Consider the following 27,109-nt stretch of genomic DNA (forward strand, 5'->3'; position numbering starts at 1 on the left):
CCTCGTCCGCTGCAGCCTCCAGTGCCGCCTCCTCGTCAGCTGCAGCCTCCAGCGCCGGCTCCTCGTCAGCTGCAGCCTCCAGTGCCGGCTCCCCGTTCGCGGCAGCCTCCTGTGCCGGCTCCTCGTCAGCGGCAGCCCCCCGTGCCGGTTCCTCGTCCGCTGCAGCCCCCCGTGCCGGTTCCTCGTCCGCTGCAGCCCCCCGTGCCGGTTCCTCGTCCGCTGCAGCCTCCAGAGTCCCACTCAGGCTCCCCGTCAGCTGCTGAGCCCCGTTCAGGCTCCCCGTCAGCTGCTGAGCCCCGTTCAGGCTCCCCGTCAGCTGCTGAGCCCCGTTCAGGCTCCCCGTCAGCTGCTGAGCCCCGTTCAGGCTCCCCGTCAGCTGCTGAGCCCCGTTCAGGCTCCCCGTCAGCTGCTGAGCCCCGTCCCGGCTCCTCGTCAGCTGCTGAGCCCCGTCCCGGCTCCTCGTCAGCTGCTGAGCCCCGTCCCGGCTCCTCGTCAGCTGCTGAGCCCCGTCTCGGCTCCTCGTCAGCTGCTGAGCCCCGTCTCGGCTCCTCGTCAGCTGCTGAGCCCCGTCTCGGCTCCTCGTCAGCTGCTGAGCCCCGTCTCGGCTCCTCGTCAGCTGCTGAGCCCCGTCTCGGCTCCTCGTCAGCTGCTGAGCCCCGTTCCGGCGCCCTGCCGATGGCCCAAGTCCATGTGGCGGCGGAGCACGTTGTGCGTCCGTCCCAGGTTCACGTTCAGGCGGAGCACGTTGTGCGTCCGTCCCAGGTTCACGTTCAGGCGGAGCACGTTGAGCGTCCGTCCCAGGTTCACGTTCAGGCGGAGCACGTTGAGCGTCCGTCCCAGGTTCACGTTCAGGCGGAGCACGTTGTGCGTCCGTCCCAGGTTCACGTTCAGGCGGAGCACGTTGTGCGTCCGTCCCAGGTTCACGTTCAGGCGGAGCACGTTGTGCGTCCGTCCCAGGTTCACGTTCAGGCGGAGCACGTTGTGCGTCCGTCCCAGGTTCACGTTCAGGCGGAGCACGTTGTGCGTCCGTCCCAGGTTCTCGTTCAGGCGGAGCACGTTGTGCGTCCGTCCCAGGTTCACGTTCAGGCGGAGCACGTTGTGCGTCCGTCCCAGGTTCACGTTCCGGCGGAGCACGTTGTGCGTCCGACCCAGGTTCACGTTCCGGCGGAGCACGTTGTGCGTCCGTCCCAGGTTCACGTTCCGGCGGAGCACGTTGTGCGTCCGCCCCAGGTTCACGTTCCGGCGGAGCACGTTGTGCGTCCGCCCCAAGCTCACGTTCCGGCGGAGCCTGTCCCGCGTCCGCTTCCGGTCAAGGATCCGACGGCGCCTGTCCTGCGCCCGTTGCAAGGGCCTGCCCCGGCAGCGCTCGACGACCCATGGTCGCTCCTGGCTCCTGCCTCGGTGGTGGACGACGACACGCCGCCGCCTCTCGACTCTGCCTCGGCGGCCTTCGACGATGCGCCGCCGCTTCTCGTCACGGCCTCGGCGGCGTCCGACGGTCCACCGCCGCTCCACGTTCCTGTCTCGGCGGGGCTCGAGGACCAGCCGCCGCTCCACGTTCCTGTCTCGGCGGGGCTCGAGGACCAGCCGCCGCTCCACGTTCCTGCCTCGGCGGGATTCGACGACCCGCCGCCGCTCCACGTTCCTGCCTCGGCGGGATTCGACGACCCGCCGCCGCTCCACGTTCCTGACTCAGCGGGGCTCGACGACCCGCCGCCGCTCCACGTTCCTGACTCGGCGGGGCTGGACGACCAGCCGTCGCTCCAAGTTTCTGTCTCGGCTGCGTCCGGTCCGCCGCCGCTCCAAGCCTCTGCCTCGGCTGAGCCCCTCGACCCACCGCCGCTTCTCGTCTCAGCCTCGGCGGCGCACTCGATGTGGCGATCTGGGCCTCCCGGACGCCCGCCTGAATGGCCACAGTCGGACTCCCTGGTTTGGCCTCCCGGACGCCCGCCCGAATGGCCACGACTGGACTTGCGGGTTCGGCCACCCGGACGGCCGCCTGAATGGCCACGAAAGGACTCGCTGGTCTGGCCTCCCGGACATCCGCCAGACCGGTTTCGATCACGGGTCGTTGACCCACCGCCCGACCCCTTCCGCCCACCCTCGTTTTTGGACATGGTTTTCTTTTTGTGGGACGTCTGGAATCCGTCCCTTGAGGGGGGGGTACTGTCATGATCCGCGTCGGGCATGACAGGGGTTTTTGTCATTGTTTTCGTCTGCATGTGCTTTTGTTATTGTTTTTGTCACTTTCCTACCATGTGCACTTTTGTTTATGTTTGTCAGCTGAGTAGGGCGTTTCCCCCCAGCACTCTGTCTCACCAGCCACGCACCTGTTCCCCGTTATCATCAACACACCTGATTCCCATCTGCTCCCCTATTGACTGGACTATTTAAACACCTCACTCCGACAACCCGGGGTCGGAACACTACTCCTGCTACTCCGTTTGGACTGTCACGACCGCTCCCTGATCTCCTTCACGGCCATGTTCTTGCTCTCGCTCCCTCTCATGTCCCTGGTTTTTGTCACTGTCTTGTTCCTCGGCTTTTGTTCTGTTTAGTCACGTTTAGTTCGTCTTAGTCATTTTGCACCCTGCCACGTTTGTTTGTCCATGCCATGTTGTTTGTCCTCATTTGATTAATTTAATAAATTCCCTTTAGTTTACCCTTTTCCCTGCTTCCTCGCACCTCTGGGTCCACCTCCTCCTCGCCTACCGGCGAACCTGTCAGTAACAATGAATGACTCGAGGGATTTGTTTGGCAATGTTCTGATGCTGGATGGACTTTAGGTGGTAACCCAGCCATTAAAATACGGTACTAAAGTAAAAGTAAAAAAGTAGTGAATCAAATGTTGTAAATTAAAACTTAATTATTTTCTGTCTGTACCCTTTTCATAAATTGGCACAATGAAAATAAAGGAAAAAATGCACACAAACCTTTTCAGGCTACAAGGCACACGTGAATAAGCCATAGCAACTCTTTTTGGAAAAAAACACACAAAAATGATATACAAGCCACACCAGGCTATAAGCCGCAGTTTTCTACATTGAAAAAAATTGTTGTTTACTGCATGTACAGAACGGTTTTGTACTGTGAATGCACATTAAGGTACATAAACATATTGTTAAAACAGTGCCTTTTAACACGGCACCAACTTTGCTAATTAAAACAGAACAGACCCAAGAAAAAAAAAATCGAGATTTATTTAGTATATTTTTTTAACTATCGAGCGCCCCTACCGGTGAAAGAAAAATCCACATAAAAGCCGCTACGCTGTATTAGAATCAGAATCAGAATCAGAAATCCCTTTATTGTCATTGTACTCAAGTGCGCAATGAGATTAGAGAGCTCTCCTCTCCAGTGCAATACAACAATAATTCAGATAAATATATAAAGTGCTTCGAGAGGCTGGTTCTCCAGCACATCAGGGACTGCCTTCCTCCCACTCTGGACCCCTACCAGTTTGCATACCGGGCTAACAGATCCACTGAGGACGCCATCGACACTGCTCTGCATGTTGTGCTGGGCCACCTGGAACGACAGCAGAGCTATGCCAGGATGCTCTTTGTGGACTACAGCTCGGCATTCAACACGATCATCCCAGACATCCTCGTCGCCAAACTGGACACTCTCGGCCTCCCTGCCCTCACACGCATCTGGATTAAGGACTTTCTGACCAACAGACCCCAGACTGTGTTGCTCGGCCCCTACACGTCCTCCACCCTCATGCTGAGCACCGGTTCCCCCCAAGGATGCGTGCTGAGCCCTCTCCTGTATGCCCTCTACACCTACGACTGCAGCCCGGCCCACGGCAACAACACCATCGTCAAGTTTGCTGACGACACGACAGTGGTCGGTCTGATCTCGGAAGGTGACGAGACAGCCTACAGAGAGGAGGTAAAGAGACTGACAACTTGGTGCAAGGACAACAGACTGCACCTTAACTCTGCTAAAACAAAGGAGATTGTCGTCGACTTCAGGAGGAACAAGACGCTGCCGCCCCCCCTCTGCATCGAAGGCGTGTGTGTGGAGAGGGTCCACACGTTCAAGTTCCTGGGAGTACAGATCTCCGATGACCTTTCTTGGAGTCACAACACCACAGCAGTGGTAAAGAAGGTCCGCCAACGTCTGCACTTCCTGAGAGTCCTCAGGAAATTCAACCTGGACAGGAAGCTGCTGCTGGCCTTCTACCACTCGTCCATCGAGAGCCTGCTGACGTACTGTGTCTCCACCTGGTACAGCGACTGCACTGAGGCGGACAGAGTGAGGCTCCAGAGGACAGTCAAAACAGCGCAAAGGATTATTGGCTGCCCTCTCCCCCCACTGTCGGACATCTACACCGCCCGGTGCCTCAGAAGGGCTCTCAACATCGTCAATGACAATACCCACCCAAACTCACACCTGTTCGACCTGATGCCCTCTGGCAGGCGCTACAGATGCATCAAATCAAGGACCAATAGACTGAGAAACAGTTTCTTTCCGAGAGCCATCTCCATACTGAACTCTCACACACACACGAGACCACCCTAACCTCGCAAAACAGCATTGTGATGTGTGTGTGTTTCTATATGCCCTATTCAGTACTGAATTCCATTGCACTGTCTTCTTTATTTATCTAATTTATATATTTGTCTGTATTATTGTTGTATTGCACTGGAGAGGGGAGCCCTCTAATCTCGTTGCACACTTGAGTACAATGACAATAAAGGGATTTCTATTCTATTCTATTCTAAATTAGATAAATAAGAGAATAGTTAGTGCAATGGAAAATAATACTGAAGGGTATATAAAAACACATCACGTTGCTGTTCTGCAAGGTAAGGGTGGTCGTGTGTGTGTGTGTGAGAGTTTAGAATGGAGATGGCTCTTGGAAAGAAACTGTTTCTCAGTCTATTGGTCCTTGATTTGATGCATCTGTAGCGCCTGCCAGAGGGCATCAGGTCGAACAGGTGTGAGTTTGGGTGGGTATTGTCTTTGACGATGTTGAGAGCCCTTCTGAGGCACCGGGCGGTGTAGATGTCCGACAGTGAGGGGAGAGGGCAGCCAATAATCCTTTGCGCTGTTTTGACTGTCCTCTGGAGCCTCACTCTGTCCGCCTCAGTGCAGCCGCTGTACCAGGTGGAGACACAGTACGTCAGCAGGCTCTCGATGGACGAGTGGTAGAAGGCCAGCAGCAGCTTCCTGTCCAGGTTGAATTTCCTGAGGACCCTCAGGAAGTGCAGACGCTGGTGGACCTTCTTTACCACTGCTGTGGTGTTGTGAGTCCAAGAAAGGTCGTCGGAGATCTGTACTCCCAGGAACTTGAAAATGTGGACCCTCTCCACACACACGCCTTCGATCCAGAGGAGGGGCGGCACCGTCTTGTTCCTCCTGAAGTCGATGACAATCTCCTTTGTTTTTGCAATGTTGAGTTGCAGTCTGTTGTCCTCGCACCAAGCCGTCAGCCTCTTTACCTCCTCTCTGTAGGCTGTCTCGTCACCTTCCGAGATCAGACCGACCACTGTCGTGTCGTCAGCAAACTTGACGATGGAGTTGTTGCCGTGGGCCGGGCTGCAGTCGTAGGTGTAGAGGGCGTACAGGAGAGGGCTCAGCACGCATCCTTGAGGGGAACCGGTGCTCAGCGTACGGGTGGAGGACGTGTAGGGGCCGAGCAACACAGTCTGGGGTCTGTTGGTCAGAAAGTCCTTAATCCAGATGCGTGTGAGGGCAGGGAGGCCGAGAATGTCCAGTTTGGCGACGAGGATGTCCGATGATCGTGTTGAATGCCGAGCTGTAGTCCACAAAGAGCATCCTGGCATAGCTCTGCTGTTGTTCCAGGTGGCCCAGCATAACATGCAGAGCAGTGTCGATGGCGTCCTCAGTGGATCTGTTAGCCCGGTATGCAAACTGGTAGGGGTCCAGAGTGGGAGGAAGGCAGTCCCTGATGTGCTGGAGAACCAGCCTCTCGAAGCACTTCATGATGACTGGTGTGAGAGAAACAGGACGGTAGTCATTCAGGTGGACGGCGGGTGACTTTTTGGGGACAGGAATAATGGTGGATGTTTTCAAGCAGGAGGGGATGACTGCTTGAGCCAGGGAGCGGTTGAAGACCCTGCAGAAAACATGTGACAGTTGGTGGGCACATGCTCTGAGGACTTTGCCTGGTATTCCGTCGGGTCCAGTAGCTTTCCTGGGGTTAATAGCCAGGAGCGCGCGCCTCACATCGTGTTCCTCTACGGTGAGCCGCATGGTTAAAAAAAGTAGCGGCTTATAGTTCGGAAAATACGGTAGGTTTCTCTTGCTTATTAACTTAGTGTTCAATGCTTGTACCAAGAAGGAATGTGTTTCGTGCATGTTGGGTGTTTTTTTTTTGTTTTGCTGTCAAAACATCTTCCCATAGCCTTACTAATGTGAATAAATCTAGCTAAATTAGCTGATGGTCACTGAAAAACTGTGTTTTTTCCAGTTCGATGGAGAACTTTTGAATTCCAGAAGTTTGTGGTTTTTGCAAAGGCCATTTTTCTCGCTGACAACAAAGATAATGTTCTGTTTTGATTCACGCTGTTGGAGAAGTAATAATCAGGATTATTTGCTTGCAGTGGGGAAGAATTGAATTGCACTATGTCGTTACTGACACATGTTTTTAATATTTTGGTTGGGTACACAACAAATTTAAATTTTTTTAGTATATTAGTATATTATCTTTCTCAAGATATAAAAATGCAGGTCCTGTATTTGATCTTATTAGCTTGTTGAAGCAGTTTTAATGTGGCCAGTTGGTACATGTGATATCATACAAATGAAGATCTCGTTTTCGCAGTTGTGAATGTGTTTTATTGACAAGGATAACCAATTAACCATCATCAGCACCAGTCTGTGCATAATTCCACATCAATATCATGCAGTGTATCTCCCATGTGTTGGTCAAACTGATACATTCTATACAAACATATGGTCTTTATGTATATTGATAATTATGTACAGTTGATCCCTAAGATGCTTAATTGAACAGATGAAGTAAGACTTTGTCGTGGTCAAAACAAGCTCCACTGCAGTTGGACAGTCATTGGAAGTTTTTCCCCCCTAAATTTTGAAATTGATCAATTTTGAAACGTTATAGCTATGTGTTCTAATTGTAATTCTACTTTACATCAAAAATTCCATTTTACGCTTGAAACCTGCTGCTGATTTCATTACCGCTTATTTTCTCCACTTGAAATAGCCATGTTATCCATTACCAAATTAATATAAAGATGTACAAATATGGTTCTCATCCCAAGACAACAGTAAATACAGACAGAACAGAAATATAATCATGTAAGAAAAATAAATAGGCACTCCTTTTGCATAAAACACTTCAACATACATTTCCTGCTTAAATCTGATATACGGTTTAGCAGCTTGTGTTATCAATCACAGGACATGATAAAGTTCACGTTCTGGTGGATGAATTCACTTGATAAGGCAGCACTACACATTTGTGGGTTGAGATCTGGTGAGCGTGAAGGCCGGATGATTTGCATACACTGAGGTGCTTAGAAACATAAATTAATTTGCAGTTGAGGTTAATGTTCTCACAATTATTCCAGAGAGTGCCACACTGGTGAGATCAGATTTAAGCAGGAAATAACAAACCAAAATCATCTGATCTGAGGGCACGGGCGGACACGCCCCCCTCAAATTTATGAATGTCATGATACGTCCCCTCCACTTGCGCCGCCACGTAAGGTGACAAAAATCTCTGGTAAAATAGTCGATATTGATGCTGTATAACAGGGGTCGTCAATCCTGTTCCTTGATGGCCGGTGTCCTGCCTGTTTTCCATCGCGCCCTACTGCAACACACCTGATTCAAATGATCAGATAATCAGCTGGGCCTCAAGAAGCACGATACCGATCCTGATTATTTGAATCAGGTGTGTTGCAGCAGGTAAAGATGGAAAATAGGCAGAACACCGGCCCTCGAGAAACAGGATTATGTTGCGCTACAAATATTGGTGCGTTTATTAACGCAAGAATGTCGGAATTTCGGGTTTCCAACGCAACAAGGCAAACGAATCTTACAAGCCTGACATAGAATTCGTGCTATCTGCATCTCACGGGAACACGATAGTTATTTACTATTTATAGAACATTTACCTTGGTTCCAGTACATCCCAGTCCCTAAATGCCTGGCTGAGGATGATGTTGGCTGATAGGATAAAAAGATGCAGTGTTGAACATGTCACTGCACTGAGCTTTTGAGAACTTCATGTAAGGAATAAGGGTTGTACAGACGAGCCTATTGTCGGTTTTACTGCTCCAAAATATCAAGTCGAGCAGGGATGGGCAACAAGTGGCCTCCAACCACACTCTAAGTAGCCCCTTGATATTAGTTGTGCGACTCCTGGGTCTTACACTGTCCTATATTAACACATTTGTAAGACCAATGATTTTTATTTCAGATTTAAAATGACATTTTGAGTGATTTGTTTTTGAAAAAAAAAATGCACAAACGGAATAGTTTTGACGTTCACAGTTTTATGCTGTCTTTGAATGCTATTTTTCATGCAACAGCCCTATCAGTGTGTGGATAGTGCGTTTGCTTCAAACCCTTTGTTGTAGGATTTGGATAGTGGATCTTTTACAAATACATCGATAAATGTTTTGAAAATTAAATGTATTAATAGCACATATTTTGGCCCTATTTAAAATGGCACTATCGTCATACATCTGATTGGGAAGTGCGTGATCTTATGTGGTCCCCGAGTAGCACTGATGAAAAATTGTGACCCTCTCTAGCATTCAAGTAGCCCATCCCCGGTTTAGAGCATGTCGTTGACAGGTCGCTAATCACGTGGTTATGGCTTGAGGAGGAGGCAGAGCTGCTTGCAGCAAAAAATGAGTGTGCAGCATGAGATGAGTCAACTATCTTAATTGATCAAATTTGTCTCCTATTTCCGAATGTGTGGCTCTTGTAAAGTTAGGGAGAACCAATCAAGTGAAAAAAAAGCCCGGCTCAAGAGGGTTTTGAACATTTTTTATCATTGTAAAAGGAGAGTGGGAAATGATTCTACGGCAGGAAAAGGTCCGTCATTATTGCAAACACGGCGAATTCCCACCATGCAGAACCCGCTGCTGTGGTGGGCCCAAAACACGGACAGGTTTCGAGCATTGTCTCATGTCAATGCTTTTGTGTACCTTCTGCGTAAATCTGAAGTCATGCAACCCCTACTTGGAATACCATGTATTTTTGTGGTGAAAAAAAATCAGTCATCTGGGAAACAGTTGGACAACGGTAGATTGTCTTGGGGTTATAAGATAAAAAGTTATATTTTTCTATATGCTCTTTTTAAACACTTTATTTTCATACAGTATGTGCAAAAAAATCAAGCAGGGCCATTACTTTATGGTACTTTATCGTGCTAACATTACAACAGCGACTTGAAGTTTTTAATAAGAAGCCCTTGTTTGCTGTGCTGAATTGATTAAGAAGCTAATTTAATGAGAGGAGAGGCACAAGGATTTAGTTTAGTTCAAGCAGTTGACTTGCCTTTACCCAAAACGATCAAGAAAAATGATGCAGCTTGCTGAGGACAAATGCTCAATTCATGCTCCTTCCATTCAAATCCGGAATTGCAGATTGACCACTATTGGAGCAAAGATCCACTGTGCTTTCAGAGCTATTAGAGCAAAATAAACTGTAAATAATTGCATTAAAAATATTGCATATGGGAACAAAAGGAAAACACAGTTTTCTTCAAGTGAATGACAAGGACATTGTGTCAATATGGATGTAGAGCTCAATGGTTAGTTTAAGATGGCTCAGAGAGCTTTTCTTGTGGCAACAACTCAAATTCATTTACGCAGTTGTGTTCATAAATGTACATACCCTCGGGAAGGGATTTCCAAATCCAGTCCTTGAGCACCCCTATCCTGCATGTTTTAGAGGTTTCCCTCCTCCAACACACCTGATTGAAATGACCAGCTCAACAGCAAGCCTTGCAGGAGCCTGAAAACAATCCTGATCATTTGAATTAGGTGTGTTGGAGGAGGGAAACATCTAACAGATGCAGGATACATAACACTGCCCGTGTGGTAGGTGAACCTCTGAGAACAACTGTTCATGATTAGAGGGTCAAATCTGTCTGACTGATTGAAGGAATGCGTTGATGTGAAGTTTTTGAATGTTGCCAAAATTTGTTGTCACAAAATTGTCTCTGTTGATTATCTAAACATGATTTTGTTGTCGTTTAAACCTTATAGTCCGAGTCATAATCTACATTCTGTTTTGCGTCTATGTGGTCCAGGGCAGGTTACAATTATGGATTGTTCACATGTGGTCCGACCTTCCAGCTGACATCGAGTAGCTACAGGCGAGAGGAGTTGTCTGTATGTGGATGCAGACAAGAAGGAAATCAAACATGCACCCAGTCTCACAAAACTCAACGAGGTGGTCCAGTTTGTGGTGTAACCCCGTCACCAAGACTCCCTCCAAGGCATCTGGACGACTTCTTTGTAGCTGAAGTTGCTTCCCCGGTTTTCCAAAAGGCTTCTTCTGTATCGTAGTCCCTAAATGTAAGAGATGTTTAGAAGGAATTACAATGTGCAGCGCTTCTTTTGCTGAATGATGAAACACGTAAATTCCCTGCTATGTCAGTTGTTCGATCTTCAGTGACAAGAAATATATTGCGTTGTATTTGACTTTGTGGGTTGTCATGGTGCAATGATTACCAACTCGGTCAGGAGTGCCCAACCAGTTCATCGGTCAACGGCAAGAGGTCAAAGGGGAAAAGGGTGTGTGTGTGTTTTATTAGAATTATTATATATTTTGTGTTGGTTTCCACTACAGTCTGCCAACCCTACCAGGATCATGTCCACATAACAGTCGTAAAATAAAAAAACAAAAAACAAAAAAAACTCAGAGCTCTATCTGTCTTGTATCTGGTTATTCATGTTCATGTTTGCTCATCTATGTGTGTGCATGTATGTCTACACAAATGGATAGCTTGCACATGCACACCGATAAATATTTAGGACATACTGTTTCTTGAAGCAAAAAGAAGTGTTAGTCAATGAAGATGTCTTCAGTGGGACAAGAGTAGCCAATGTGTTCCTTGTAATACTGTTGGAAGGCTTTCCTGTAAAACATGAAGGTAAACGGTTTAGACGTGACAGAAAGAAGGATTTAGATAAAGTCTGATGCTGTGTCTCTAATTTACTTGTACATTTATTGAATATGTAAAACACCACAACAAACAGTTACTAGTTATCATGTCTGCATGTATGATGTTGCATTTAGTAGTCATTAATTTGAATTGTCATGGTAAAAAAACCACAAACAATTTGAAACTTAATTTGGTTTCATAGTTAGTAGTGTAACATCATCACCCGATCATACCTCTAAATACTTTTGAATAGACTGCAATAAAATTGAAGTGGATAATGCATAATGTGTAAGACAGAGCAGAATAGAAGACAGCCTACCCTACTGACTTGGCCAGAGGATGTAAAGTTGTGTCTGCCATCATTACATGACAGGCAAAGCGTTGTTGGTCAGGATGTTTGGTGATGAAACCAAAGTACCTGCAGTACGATAATTAGAGTCACTAGCAGTGAGCGTAGAAATCAATTGGCAGTGTAGAGACAATGTTAAACTGATGACTTCTGGAATGTCGTTGTGGTAACTCCTTAGTGCCACTTACTTGCTATGTTTTGGATGGCAGCCACAAAATGAGATGTTTTTCAAATGGAAGAAATGGAAACATTGGTCTCCCTGGAAGAGAGACAACAAAATAAAGAATATGAAAGAAAGCATAGAAAGTGAGTAGTGAGTGTCATTTTGCACTTACCCTGTGAGCAGAGTGACACTGGTCCTGGACGCTGATCTTCACACCCCTCACACTGACCTCGACCACGCACGCTGAGGGAGGCTGCCCTGCTAATCGCCTGTTATATGCAACCTGTTGGCACATGACTTCTGAAGTCAGTCAGTGAACTTGTCTGAGGACACACCACAGCAGCGTTGTAAACACGCAAAGACAAGCGACGATATGTAAAAATTCTACCTTTACCTTTGTTTCCTTCAAATTTTAAAACAAGTGAATGGGAACAACGTAGGATTTTAATAGCTTTGGTTTCTGATCCATAATTCCTTAAACACATGGGAATACATCCATCCATCCATTATCTATACCGCTTCTCCTAACTCGGGTCGCGGTGGGTGCTGGAGCCTATCCCAGCTGTCCTCGGGCAGTAGGCGGGGTACACCCAGAACTGGTTGCCAGCCAATCGCAGGGCACACAAAGACGAACAACCATCTACGCTCACACTTTAGAGTAACCAATCAACCTGCCATGCATGTTTTTGGAATGTGGGAGGAAATCGGAAATAAAAAAAACAATTGTTGGTTCGAACAAATGAACAATTGAGTGCACAGTGTGTAAATGTAGCCATAATTGGGCATGGATTTAATTTATTTGTTCCTTATTAGTTATTCATATGTATAGTTAATTTATGCAGTTAAGTAATTTACACATTAGTATTTGCATTTAATTATGCACATAGTATTGCATTGTTTGGAGGACACGCCCTTGCCTTCCGTTTCCCTTTAAATACTTCCCGGTTTGGCCCCACACGTGTAGATGATCAACTGGTTTGACCCTGCGGTCACTTCACCCAAACCTTAGCAAGAATAGAGACAAGGAGGACAAATTATCACCTCAACAAATTCACCCTTCAATTCCCTCTTTTGCGGCAGCAGCCAACGAGGTATTTTTCGTTTCTATATTGTTTCAGTATGTGACATTAGTTACTTTGTTGTTTTTATCAAGGTAGCTTGTCAATTGTATTATTTATTTGTGTACAGTTTTCACGGTGTGATGGAGTAAGACGCCTTCATTAAACCAGTTACCAAAAGAAAACCATTTGTGTTTGTCGTGCCTGCGGAGGGAGTTACACAGTGACTTTGATACAGCTGTCCCTCATTTACATGCAGTATTAATACATGTTCAAAATGTTATTTTCGTCTTCAACGTTTATGACGCTTGCAGTTTGTTATGTTTGTGTTTGTTTACCTTGCGCATGGCAGCACACAGCACATCACAGCCTTTGTGGATAGGGACTTGAACAGAACCTAAGAATCGCACCAGGAACTGCTCTATCGAACCATCCTTTTGTCCTGAGTGAGCGAGAGTTGAAAAAAGAAAATCACATATGATATCATATAATCTATGAAAGTGAAGGAAATTGACAGAACAATGGTGATGTTGCATTCGTTGCCGGCACTCAGGTATTTGTGCTCCCACGCCACTTATCACGAGGTCTCTTCTAACTATTCCAAAATTAAGCCTCTCTGTCGCATTTGAGCGACTTTATTCTTTCTGGTGTTTGGAAAAGTCAAAAGTGAGCCAAAAAAAAACTCCAAACCTGCATGTTGAGTATAACATCTACATTATGTCCCGTGTGCATCATTTGTTTAGCCACATACACACATAAAGTAAACATGGCCTGGACCTCTAAGACCTACTTTATTGTTTGCTACCACTGTAGTGTGGCACATTTGTGTGCCGCGAGAGCGCATGCTTGTGTGAGGTACAATTAACCTATGTATCCAACAGATATATATATTTCACTATATATACCTTTTAGGACATTTCTGTTTGGGGTGTGACATGAGTTGTTATTCAACTTTAAACTGTGCATCATTGTTCGGTAAAGTTTTTTAGACTGTGGGATTTAGCTGGAGTACCAAAAGAAACCTAAGCAACTACAGGGAGAACATAGAGCATGAACTCCACATTGATGTGAGCCAGCTACTTGCTTTGGGGCGACAGTACAAGCCATGGGTTCCTATACCTCTGATTGCACCATAGTCATACTTCTCCCATGTCAAGACTGAAATAGAAAGTGGCAATTCTAATGAATTTGTCACCTTTGTTAGTATTTTTGGTCAGCCTGACGGCATAGAAAGCAGGGAAGATCCCAGTAGCTCCGGTCCTCATGTTGTAACCCTGACACCACAAATCCTCAGACTGGTTGAGAATTAAGACAGGGTCATCTGTCTCCAGATACAGCTCATCAGAATGACGGGGAACAAACCTAATCATGGATGAAGAACAACACATTTCAGTCCGACATCTTGCTTGACACGAGCCAGCGATCAGAATGTTAACATGCAAATGCGTTCGTTGACCTGTACACGGCTCTGTGGCTCTGTTGTTGCTCCACTCCATCCAAGACACAAGAAAACACACCAAATGAGCCAGCACCTGAAAAATAGGAATTGCTCACTTTTTGCTTTTCTATATTATCATTTTATCCCACAAGGGGTCTTCATGGGAACAAAATGTATAATTGTATTAAGAGACTCCAGAATCTAGAGCAATACGTTTCTTATTTATACACCTTTCTTGATGAATCTAACCCAAAAAAAAATATACCAGAGTACAGGAGGTAACAAACCAGTGGAACTGTAGGCATTGTCAGAAGAAAACAAGTTGAGGAATTTCTTGCTTCTGGGCGCACTTGCTCTCCCCCCATTTGACTCATCATGGTCTGATGATTTGGTTGACATTATTTTGGGCTGCTTGCTGACCCTCGCCACCACCTCCCTTCTTCTCTTCACTTCCTCCTCTCGCCGCCTCCTCAAGTCTTCTTCTTTCATCTTTCTCTTCTCTTCCTCCTTTCTATTCAGTTCTTCTTCTCTCCTCCGCCCTTGGAGCAGAAAACGCAGAAAGTAACAGTACAGTCTGTAATTTCCAAATCCTAAAACCGTTAATGAAAATCACATGACTTTACGCTTCATTCTTATGGCCAGCTCTAGTTGAAAGGATTGCTACATATGGCTCTGAGAGCACATAAAACATCGATTCATCCATTTTCTATTCTGCTTGTCTTCATTAGGGATGCAGGAGCCTATCGCAGATGACTTCAGGTGTCAATGTCACTCACACTCACTCTTATAGTGTCAGTGTTAACAACCGTGTAATACGAACATGTTTAACCATTACAACACTAAGATTCCCCCCAAAATTCCTCAATGAGAAATTGTCCTTGCAAGTTTGATTTAAAAACGTCTCACCTTGCTTCCTTGCTTCTTCCTCTTTCCTTTTCCTCTCCTCCTCATATTCAGGGTCTTCTTCCTCATTAGCCGACTGATAGACCGTCTCAGCATCGCTGTCGTCATTGTGTCCACTCTTACTGTGCAAGCAGTCCTTGACGCCAACCACTTCCAGTTGAGCGTATTCATCAACCGCCAGATTGTATTTCACAGAGTCATAATTTAACACTGCAGATGCTTCATTCTTTGGTACAGTTTGTGCGCGTACAAGAATTCCCTGAGAGACGGATTTGATGCTCTCAGCCTCAGTTACGTTTTCACCCTTTCCATGCACTGGCTTCACTGTTGTCTGGGCCGTCTTGGCTTTTGCATCACTTTCAGGACAGGATTCTGTACTTTGATGGGCTTTCCAGGTAGAAGATGCTCCCTCGCCTTCTTCTTCTCGGATGTCAGGATTTGCTGGATGGGATAAAGGGGAATGCTGGGGTTCTGGTGGAGGTCCTTCAGTGTCTGAGCTGAGGGACATTCTGTTGGATGCCCCCTCACCGCTCGACTGGGAACGAACAGGAGGATTTTGACTTTTCCTGTCATGGTTTTGGCCTAGGAAAACAAGCAAATAAACAAAGATTAGTTCATAAACATGGATTTTGATGAATAGTTTCGTTTTCAAGACTATATTTAATTTTATTTGAGAAGAACTCTCTTATGTGCTCATAAGACAAAAGACAACGAGACGTGGAATTGCGTTATTGGGAGGACAACCCCAGCCTCCTAAATCCAAGCGTTGCTTTGCTATTGGATTTTTTTTATGCGTGTCATAGATTGTTCATAATGAACACCAGGTTAAAGCACACCTCCGGGCGCTCATTTTTGGGGCGGGGATCGAAAAAAAGGGTTTGATTAACAAATGCCGGATTGTGATTTTGATCCGGCCCACAAATCGGCCCTCGTGCATGTGATCAGCCAACTCACAAAATGGGCATACGACAAAAATTGCAGCGAACGTGTCAAAAGCGCCACTGCCAACTGCTTGTGTATGAAGAGACGTGAGACAGCAGTGTGCGTTCAAGCGTGCCTGTATTACCTTATTCTGGCAGCATGTAACCCGCACCTCCCACCTAATAATGGAGCATACAAGAGGGGGGGGGCAACACCGCAATCCCTTAAAAGACCAACAGTGCGTACTTACTTGCATTGGGCACGTTCGTGGAAAGAAGGAGACAAAGGAGACAAATAAAACCATAATAAGCCCATAATAAGCTAAGTGGATTCTAATTGTAAATTAGCCAGCTAATGATGTTTAAATAAACCTCTGCCATTCGCATCTCTCGCGCGGCAGCTTCATGCACGGACGCTTTTATTTTATGTATTTATTTATTTGGGTAACGAGGTTGGGGGCCAAAAATTTTTATGAATAAGGATGGAGGTTCGAGGCCGGAACGGTACAAAGATCGCGCCTGCAGGGCGGGGAACGGACCGTCCAAAAAAAGATCAATTTATTACCTTGGACCTGGGTCTTGCCCTCTTTTCTTGGAGCTACTGGTGTGCGTGGGACCACCATGGCCGTCAGGTAAACCTGGTTAGGGAGTGAGTTGTTGGGCTTGCCCCTTCCACCCAGGTTATCCTTTTTGGCAGATAGTTTTCCCCTCCCATCAGAGCCTGAACTTTTAAGTCCATTTGCTTCTTTTGCTCTTTGATTTATGGTCTTCTCTTTCTCCTTCCCTTTGGACTCATCGCACAGTCTTCCACCTCTTCGTTCTTCCCTCCCTGATGTCACTCCATCTTTCCCTCTTATGTCCCCCAAGCTCCTCTCTCTCATTGCACCTGTTCCTCTCCCTCCCCCTCTTCCTCTTCCTGCTCCCGCTGCTCCCCCTCTCCTTTGGCTCCTAGGCATGCTGAAGGACTGAGTGTGGGTGGCGCCTTGCGGCTGTTTTTCTCGTGGTCGAGCTCGCGCTTCGCCAGCTGCTGTTTGAGTGCTGGCTCTGCTGTTGCCCCCATTGGCAGTTGGAGGTTTAGGGGCTGGACGGCGGGTGCAGAGTCGGACTTTGACCTCTGCTTTTGATTGGCTATCGGGCTGTGTCTGATCCCCTTAAAACACAAAGAAAAGCATTTGATTATTTATTAGGTAACCTGATGTAGAAATTGGGAAAGGTCTAGAAAAGCCATACTCAACAAGAAAATACTGTAGTTTTGAGTTCCACCCATTCTTTAGATTTGTACTTACTTTGCCAGGACAGGGATCATTATTATTTAAGTATCAGTTTGGTAAATTGCACGGGTAATGAAGAAATGTAAGAGTGTATCCAATGAAGAAAAAGAAACATATGTATTTATCTCATTGTTTACCAACCTTTAAAGTTTTTACAGACCTCAACTTGAGGCCCGGCCAGTCGGAGTTGTATTATTATTATTATTTATTTTTTATGTAATGAAGAAATGTAAAAGCTTATTCCTTATTGTCTCAAAATCTCAAAATCGTTTTCTTGTACACAATGACTGATGATTATTATTACATTTAATTTCTTTTTCCATTTTTCCACATGGATGCTCTTTTTTCATGGACAGGCGCACGTACACTCAATGTAAAAACTGGTGCATTGTTGTCTTGAACTGTCACAGTAAGTCTAGTTTAGCATGTTTGGGAATTTGGCAGGCCATACCGCACCTTGGCAATTCCGGCGCACCAAGGACGTTTTCTATTTCACACCGCCGATGCCAAGCTGATAATGTGGTGTCAGAGAGATGAGTAGAATTGAGACCAGGTGAAACCCGGTCTACGTTGTGGCGCAAGTGTTGTAAAAGGATTTGGTGGATTTTGGTGGTTTCTGAGCTCCGCACATATACCGTATTTTCCGGACTATAAGCCACTACTTTTTTCCTAGATTTTGATCCATGCGGCTAATACAAAGGTGCGGCTTTTATGTGGATGTTTCTTTCACCGGTAGGGGTGCTCTATAATTCAGAAATTACGCTAAATGAATCTCAATTTTTTTTTCTCCTGTGTCTGTTCTTTTCTGGCAAAGTCATTGCCGTGTTAATAGGCACTGTTCAAACAATCTATTTATGTACCTTTATGTGCATTCACAGTACAACATCAGTCAGTACATGCAGTAAAACAAAATTTTTTTTTTTAACATAGCAAACTGTGGCTTATAGCCTGGTGCAGCTTGTATATTGTTTTTTATATTTTGTTTGTTTGTTTTTTTTCCCCAAAAAGGAGTTGCCGCGACTTATATACATGTGCGCCTTATAGTTCGGAAAATACGGTATGTGGACCCCTCAAGAACCTCTGACTCATTGTAGAATCAATTTGATGAACACATTATTATTTCTATCATTATGTTTAATTTTAGCTTGAGTGGTTGTTTGCATATGTGTGCCCTGCGATTAGCTGGCAACCAGTCCAGAGTCTAACCTGCCTACTGCCCGAAGATGGCTGGGATAGGCTCTTGCACGCCTGCAACCCTTGTGAGGAAACGTGGCTCAGATAATGGATGGATGCATAAGTGGATGTTTTATATTTTTAAAACCACCACCTGACTGGGGCACAAGTGGTGTGTGTGTGTGTGCGTGTGTGTATGTCTGGCTGTGCGTGGAATGAAGGCTTTGCAGCTGCCAACTTTACATCATCCGCAAGTGGTGACCTTTTTGAAGTTCTTTATAAACAAACTTTATGTAGGCCGTGCACTTCATATGTGCTGAATTTTTAAGGGAATGAGGGGACCAGCTTTGATAAGCAGGGAATCAAGTTTGCTGCGTTCACTTGCCCAACTGCACAAATGCCTACGTCTACCTGCGCACATTGCCAAAAATGCCAATAGAAAGAAAACTCCATCCATGCATACAGGTTAGACTGCACTTTGAGCGAGACTTGCGCTGAGCCATGAAATTTGCGCCCATGGTATCTAACTGTCCATACCTGTAATGTGCGGGGATGAAGATCGGGAATCTTTCCAGCTGTCCTTCTTCCCTAATGAATTGTTGTTAATGGTGTCCTGGCAAGAGATGATGACAAAAGAACAGTAGTGTGAGAGTGGAAAAACAGAATGCACCATGACTGAATTATCACCATCATGGAAATACACTCAGAACAAAAAGTTCTGATAACTAAGCCTGGACTGATAATTGTCTTTTGAAAAGTCAAATATAAAATCCATTTTTGTACTTTGTAACTAGGAAACCACGTTATATAATAGTCATTCTTACCGCTAACCTACTGTTGTGTTGGTTGCCATGACCAAGGTTGTCAGTTAAACCAAGGGCACAAACAGCATTTTTCTGGTTTGGGATTGGTGACCTGTCCACGGTGTAGTCCACCTTTTTATTTCGATGGAATAGGTTCCAGGCTCTGTTGTGACCTTGAACAGAACCAGTTCACATATAGACGGATACTACAGATTGCTGCAAATTTGAAGGGAACAATGCCTTGTTTAAGGGCAGTGCTCAAGGAGTAAACTAGTGCCTCTCGAGTCCCAATGTCCATTTTCCATTCATCTGTGACACGTCAGTCCCAAAGTCAAGTCCTTTACAGAATTTGTTGCTGTCAATTTGGCGTTCCCACTTTTGCTGAATTCCCTCCTCGCCCTCAAACAAATGTATTTTCCTCATAACGTCATCAATGATTGTGAATAAAATTTGGAGAAAATTCATTGCTGTGCAGTTGGCGGTTAAATATTTAGGCCCTGAATCATCCACTACTGTATGAATCTTATGCAAAACAAATAAAACAACAGTACACAGGCAAGAGCACCTAAATAATGTCAAACTCAAGAAGTCCCGACATCACCCCACATCTTTTTATGCCCCCACCCTCCACCAAAGAGCTTAGCACCCATATGGTTGCCTTAATTCATATCCATTGAATATAATCTGTATAGTCTACAAATGTTCTCTGGATGGGTTAAAGGGCGATCAAATTTTGTGTCTTTTTAAGACATTCATGGTGAGTAATTCATAACTGTATAAATCCATCAAGTCTATGATTCTCAGAGCTACATCTCTCATCTTGATTTTATGACTCAGATTCTAGCAAACAGAAATCAGTTAGTCAATGTCAATGTCCAAGACGAAAACAATTTATGCAGGACGATGGTAATTTAACAAAAGGTGGCACTACAAATATGATATGCTATGTGGGGGAAAATTGATTGCGTATTTTGCGACATAATGACAGACATCTTTGAGGGAGTATAATATACGTCTACAATTTCAAAACCAAACGAGATTTTGAGAACATGTTGAATAGAAGGGACAGCACGGGATGGGAGTAAACTTTACCTTTGATCAAGGGATTAGGACAGCACAGGATAAAAAGTTCACGGCAGCAGACGGGAGAGGGATTATCCAGGAGGGAAGAAAAAATGTTGCACGAAATAGTGAGAGTGCATGAGGAAAAAGCGGGTGATAAATTGTTCAATAAATTCGAAAGATGTAACTTTTAATTTTTTATTTATTTATTTTAATGCAGCTGACCTCCAAATGGGAACGATACGGGAGTGGGAGTCATGCTGAACAGAAGCAGGACAGGATGGTTGTAAATGTATGTCTGTAATGAATTTAATTAATTCATTGTAATTCATTCTAATCGATTTCATGTATGGTTAAAATATGCAGTGAAGTCATTTACATATTAGTATTTGGATTTAATTATAATGGTTAAAGATATAATAGTTTCTCATAAATCTTCAGTATTAAGTGACAGGATTAGATTTATTTTACATTTTTTATGTACATGGTCTCGAGTTGTTTCGGAGACTTCCTGGGTTCTTCTTTGTCCACACGTGGAAGGACGTTTTTCAACTGACTTGCGGTCACTTCACTCCACTTACTTTGTTGGTATTTAAGAAAAGAGTCAAGGAGGACATAAAAGATCACCTCGCAAGTTTGAGGCCCTTCAACCCCCACTTGTACAGCAGCAGCCAACGAGGATTTTTTTTCGTTTTGGATATTGTTGTCGCTATATGAAATTGTTAGCTAATTGTGTAGCCATGCATTTTATGTTGTTCTTATTAACGTAACTAGTGTAAATTATATTCTTATTTGTCTACAGTCTTCATAGTGCGATGGAGATTCAATGGCTTCATTAAACATGTATCAAGAAAACTACTTTTGTTAGTCGTGCCTGCGGGGGGAGTTACAATGAGACTCGTTTTTACCGGGAGGCAACAGGATTTATTCATTTTTTTGCTATGGTTCGGGACTGGGATGGGATGGGATTTTTCTGCGTGATTAGAAAAGGACTGAGTGCGGCATGGTGGACGACTGGTTAGCACGATGGCCTCAGAGTGCAGAGGTCGGGAGATCGATTCGCCTCCGGCCTTCCTGTGTGGAGTTTGCATGTTCTCCCCGTGCCTGTGTGGGTTTTCGTTACCCGGGTACTCCGGTTTCCTCCCACATTCCAAAAACATGCATGGCAGGTTGATTGGACAATCTAAATTGTTCCTAGGTATGAGTGTGAGCGCGGATGGTTGTTCGTCTCTGTGTGCCCTGCAATTGGCTGGCAACCAGTTCAGGGTGTACCCCAACTACTGTCCGATGATAAGCTGAAGTAGGCTCCAGCACAACCCGCGGCCATTGTGAGGAGAAGCGAAAAAGACAATGGATGATTGTTCTCATCCTGAACTGACCGTGATCTTGTAAGCACATTTACTTTTAATTTGAAGATTTGATCAAGTAGAGTATGAATATCAACGTTGATGGAAATGGTAAGCAATTTATTGATAAACTAACAAGGGCAAAATGATCCCATACATCATTAATAAAAGGTTGTGTATGGTTCGGGACTGGGATGGGATGGGAACTAACGGGGGCTGGTCTGAGCCATGAAACTCCAGGGCTGAAAAGTTTTTAGTATTTATTTCACTGAGGAATGCACAATTTTGCAGTCAGTATAAAGTCAATATTCCTGGAAAAAGCATTGACGATACGAGATTGTTCAACAAATTGTATTCTTGTTTGGTCTGCAACTTAAAACTGAAATAAAACCAAAAATTATAGCATTTTATTTTATAATTTAGTGATATATAACACCTATTTACGACTGCCCACATTATTACACTGAAAACATCACATGTAATAAAGAAAAAAAAAGAATAGGGTTAATCAAATATAAAAGATCTACTGTTCACCTTATCACAGTTTTACATACTTGCATTTACTGTTTGTTGGCCCGACGATATAATATGACACCAGCATTAAGCATATTGGCATGTCACATATTATAACTGTATTTTTTAGTCTGCTTTTTACAGTTTGAAAATATTTTAGAATTTTTATATTAACAATGGTTTTGAAATAAGAATCCTTTTGACGACTTTGCCACCCTCTCTATACGCACAGTATCATCTGATAAACTGCACAGAATTCAGAATCAGAGTCGCCTTTATCGGCCGAGTATGTAAAACTCCACACAAGGAATTTGTCTCCAGGCAGTAAGAGCTACACTAGTATTACAGTAACAGGCAACTACGATAAACAAAGACATGACATGTAAGGTTAGCATTGTGCAGTAGTGGCACCCATTGACATCTGTGCAACAATTGGAGAGCCATAAGAGCAGAGATTAAGTGATCAGTGGTGGCTTACTTACATAATACAATGTTGTGCATATGATGCTGATAATTGTTGTGTTATACCATTTTCTTTAAGTGATGGTCGATTCTGGGGTGGGCATGAGGTAGTTGGAGTGGGTACTAGTAGTTATCCTTTTCAAATCTGCAGTAGACAATGTCCAGATTGTAAGCCAGTCCCTTTTTGGTCAGTGCTTGGGGGTTTGGTCACTTGCAGTTTGTAAAAGATTTCAGGCCAATCCACACTGACGCAAAGTTGTAAGGAGAAAAGTTTTTCAGCTTTTTTTGCATAGCTTGTCTTTGTGAATTCAGGACTGTATTGCATTTGTTGTTACATAATAAGTGGTATTGCGTGAGATGTGATCTGGCTAATGCAGGTCCTGGGGTCAGTCCAGCTGGCTCAATGGTTAGAGGTGTAGCGAATATGCTTCAAGTGGACCAGATCTCTTCATCCACTATTCCGTACCTTAGACCGTCCCAACATGTTTCCCCCAGTTGCATTTCAAAGCAAGCGAATCACCTGGTAATACCCGCAATTTGATATGGTAAAGACACGGCAGATCTCCAGAAAGAAACAAACTTGTGATAAGGAGACATACTTCATCATCGGGAGAACTCAGAGACAACTTTTTTTGTATTCAAAGTGCTCTGAACCAGACTTTATGGTTGGAGTTGGAGACGCCTCATAAACTCCCAAATTAAGAGCTTTCTTAAGAACCAACTTCAACCAACTCGACAGTGCTGTACCAAGACTGACCCCAAGGGATGGCCGAGGAAACTATAGCTATAATCTTTCCTTGTCGTTTTACCAACCAAATTTATAATAAAACGAAATAGATTTGAATGTATGCTCGTGTATAATTCATTGTGCTTATCCTGCTAACTTGACTAACATTGATGAATTTGCCAGGTTATGATATTAATCATTTTCCTAGTCATGTTATGACGTAACAGAGTAGATATCAAAACTTATACCATTGTTGCCCGGACTTTGTATGGGTTCAAAATTGAGACATTTTCAACCAAGGCATGAAAATTGATGCAAGTTAGATAATTAAAGAACAATTCAATAGGCTCAAATCTAACTTTATGTTGATAAATTGAGCTTCACCTGAAATTCAAGCTGAGGGGCGGATACTTTGCACATCTGCCTCTCCTGAGTAGATCAAAAGTTTTCTTTTGGTCTTTGTCTCTTCGTCAACTTTCTTTTTAACAATGCTCTCTAACTTTTAACAAGCTTGAGTCGTGGGTTCTCAATCTGTCCAAACCCTACACATGTGGCAGATGAGCCGTAAAAATCCAACTTTTGGGAGCACAAGCTGAAGCAACAAGCTGGCTCTGGTCATTGCTTGAAGGCCAGACGAGAACCACCCAGTGTGGTCCTGATGAAACTCAGAGACACGAGAATCCTACCAAGCTTTGTTTCGCCGCTTCCAGCGGCCTCTTTTTTCCTTTTTCCTTTTCTCTTTTCTTCATGTGCAAAAAAGTGAAGTCCCTTCGACCTGCTCAACACGAGAGACTACGCTGACCATTGAAGTAACTGTGTGTATATACACGTCATTAAATAATGTCATAAAACAACAACATGTCCAGCAGTTGTTCATGCATGTAAACATTTCATTTTCTATCAAATATGCTTTCTGCATTTAAATAGACTAATATTACAATGAAAAAAAATCAATTAATAAATAGGTATCAAATTCTTGTTTGTAATACAGTATTCGGTAACACATCCCTATTTGGTGAAGTGCAGTTCTACGCCACTGCAATTACACTCACAATAATCGTGTGACTTGGTAAATGTTTTTGTTAAAAATTGTAAATCCTCATATTCGCATTGAACGTATATCAGCGTTTCAATTTTTCTTAAGGCAATGGTGAAATGTTTTACTAAATTTAATTCTGAGATTATTATTCATTGCATGTCAGTGCAAAAACATTATTGATTTGGAATGACATCAACACCCACTGAAGACATCCAATCCAAGATGCTCAAAATAGCAGGGGTCAAAACAATTGTTTTATTGCACGTTCCTATCATCAATTTTCAACCCATATATTTTGCCAGAGCGTTACTCTGAAAGTCTACTGTTTTCCAGCTCTATAGCATTACTTTTTTGTTTACAGCTTTATTTGATTTTCTTTCTGTCACAGATAATATCAGTTGTGACACTGTGACACAGTAGATAAGTGCCAATATTGTATGCCCTTGTGTTCCATTGAGCTCAGTTTCTCATCAGGGCTGCAGTAAAGCAGTTGTGTTACCGTCTCACTTCTTGTCAAGGAACAACAACACAACCGTTGACCTTTATTTTCAAACATCTTTCTTGAGAAACTGTTACAGAAACTGTATTCTTTTTATACACAAGTCTCTTTTTTTCTATGTGTTGCCTTCAACTTATGTGAGACTTAAGTATATCTGATTAGAATAATTAGAAAATACATCTAAATAATAAATAAGTCAATCAAAAGTGTCACGTTTAGGCTCTCTGGTCAAAAGCCAAGTCCTTACAGACTGCTCTTCCACTATAAGAATTTACAACCCGTACATGATCTAAACAAGTCATATTCTGTTACTAGTCTTGGATGTAGTGACAGAACATGGGATACTTGAATGTTGATGCTTAAGGGATGCTGCAATAAGACGACGCCAGTCTGATACAAACTGACACCGTAAACAGGATGCAGCTCATTTAAAGGGGAACTGCTCCTGCTAGGTCTGGCCTACTAACACTACAAATTGCTGAACCCAGGCAAATGTTTACTTGTTAACATATTCTTGATGAAACTATGAGTCAGATGCCTTTGCTTGAATGCATGTCTTGTAAATATTACCGTTGAGGATATTAAAACAGCATTCTGCACTGACCGGCTACAGAGACAATACGATGCATTTGTATTTGTGTGAATTTGCCACAAATCTGAACAGACACAAATCAGGTACAATGCCTCTGGGCATTGTACGTAAATGTATAATGTTTTTCAGAAATTGTTCATGCATACACCTGACCGCAAAGACAGACACAAACACACAACCATTGCTGTATCATGATGAAGACAGGATCTCAGGACACACAAACACTCACACACAGATTGGGCAAATGATGCTTGCTTCTAAGTACAGGATCCACCCATTCTCTCACACACACACAAACAGACACATGCAGTATCCCTCAGCTCATTTCAATGACATAAAAATGACAAGGGTGGACCCATCCCTAATCCCTACCTGGGTGCCGGCTTGTGGTCGTTGTGGCATAAGAGCTAGCGTGGTGGGCCTCTTTGGTCGATATTTGTCCATGACAGCACAGATTGAGCCCCCGTGGAGCGGTGACAGCCTCCACCCGCCCTCCTCCTCCGCCTCCTCCTCCTCTTCTCCCTCTTTTTAAGCCGGTGTATGTTCTCCGTCTCCTGCACCTCCCTGTTTCTCTCCTTCTTCCTTCTCTGACTCCTGAATCAGCCCCAAGCTAGACACTGGACACACCCCTTGTACTCCCTTCATGCTTGATCATTGGCCAGGCTCATTGTCACATCATCACCGTCACCATCATCTTCCTGGCAGGAGCAGAGCAGAGATGAGAGACAGAGAGACGGAAGTAAGATGGGAGATAGAGAGGGAGAAGAGTGGGTGGATGATGTAGTAGATAGATGGAGTAAATGAGGATGGACGGTTAAAAGAAGGCGAACAGGGAGAAAGTGGGGGAGGAGATGAAGCCAACACCAACCAATCATCATAAGGCATGACATCATCAGCCCCTCTGTTTATGCTCTGCTTATGCTGCATCCCGTAAGCAGAAAGCACTAGGACTGCGCATGAGCTGTTCTATTAAACAAGAAGAGTACGTCGTACAGAATTAGTTGAAGGAGGAATTTCCCTTCACTAAATGATGAATCTCAAATTACGTAGGGTTGCTGAAGAGGAACTCTTTTGACATCATACACATGAAGACCACACCACTCCAAGGTTCTAGTGCCCCCCACATGGTCGCACTTACCCCCACTCAACCGATTTGCGCCACGCCTGTTGTCACACAATAACTGTACTATGGATGATTCTACACTTAGCAAAGGACCCACAGGAGTGCAACTATATTCCTTCACAGAAACTCTTGCAGACGGATGGCAGCCCGTGGGACAACACTCGGAAAGGACCCTTGATTAAAAAAATATTTAAAAAATACTCAATTAAGAAAAATGTGGCATGGGGATTATGTATGTATTTATTTATTTATTTAGACAAAATCCTTTGAAAAATGACGATAAACATTCAAGATATGTTTTATACAGTCTGTGGGGGGTTACTGCTGGCAAAAAACCTTGAAAAAAAACCTTCTACCCACGCCCCAAGCATTGTTGCCCAACTCGCGTTAAAGCGTTTTTTATAATCCAATCATTTAACGCCAACCACGCGTTAACTTTTTTTGCGTGCATTTAATGGTCACGAGTCTGATGCAGCGGGCGGCACGATGGACGACTGGTTAGCACAATGATCTCACAGTGCAGAGGTCGTGGCTTTGAATCCGGCT

The 27,109-nt window shown here is 44.4% G+C and overlaps 1 protein-coding gene across 1 annotated transcript; it reads right to left on the reverse strand.

Annotated features, from left to right (window-relative positions):
- Positions 1-6,787: 6,787 nt before the first annotated feature.
- Positions 6,788-26,224, reverse strand: mapk8ip1a (mitogen-activated protein kinase 8 interacting protein 1a). Its single transcript, XM_088299313.1, has 13 exons — positions 25,813-26,224; positions 18,935-19,010; positions 16,519-17,103; positions 15,037-15,615; positions 14,418-14,669; positions 14,149-14,224; positions 13,888-14,054; positions 13,031-13,134; positions 11,807-11,917; positions 11,660-11,730; positions 11,442-11,540; positions 10,999-11,095; positions 6,788-10,526 (listed from the first exon to the last, which is right to left on the reverse strand). Exons 1-12 carry the CDS (start codon positions 25,882-25,884, stop codon positions 11,023-11,025), a joined length of 2,265 nt encoding a protein of 754 aa, XP_088155439.1. The 5' UTR covers positions 25,885-26,224; the 3' UTR covers positions 6,788-10,526; positions 10,999-11,022.
- Between the last annotated feature and the right edge of the window lie 885 nt (positions 26,225-27,109).

This window comes from Idiotropiscis lumnitzeri, chromosome 6 (assembly GCF_059441095.1).
Source record: "Idiotropiscis lumnitzeri isolate Australia: NSW breed Sydney's pygmy pipehorse chromosome 6, RoL_Ilum_1.0, whole genome shotgun sequence".
NCBI lineage: Eukaryota > Metazoa > Chordata > Actinopteri > Syngnathiformes > Syngnathidae > Idiotropiscis > Idiotropiscis lumnitzeri.

Excerpts from the sequence above, each read along its gene's own strand:
- mapk8ip1a (XM_088299313.1), bottom strand. The coding sequence starts at position 25,884 with ATGGACAAATATCGACCAAAGAGGCCCACCACGCTAGCTCTTATGCCA. Across the intron at positions 17,104-18,934 it reads TTCATCCCCGCACATTACAG|GGGATCAGACACAGCCCGAT; the intron begins GTATGGACAGTT and ends TTGTGTTTTAAG. Across the intron at positions 15,616-16,518 it reads GGGCAAGACCCAGGTCCAAG|GCCAAAACCATGACAGGAAA; the intron begins GTAATAAATTGA and ends TTGTTTTCCTAG.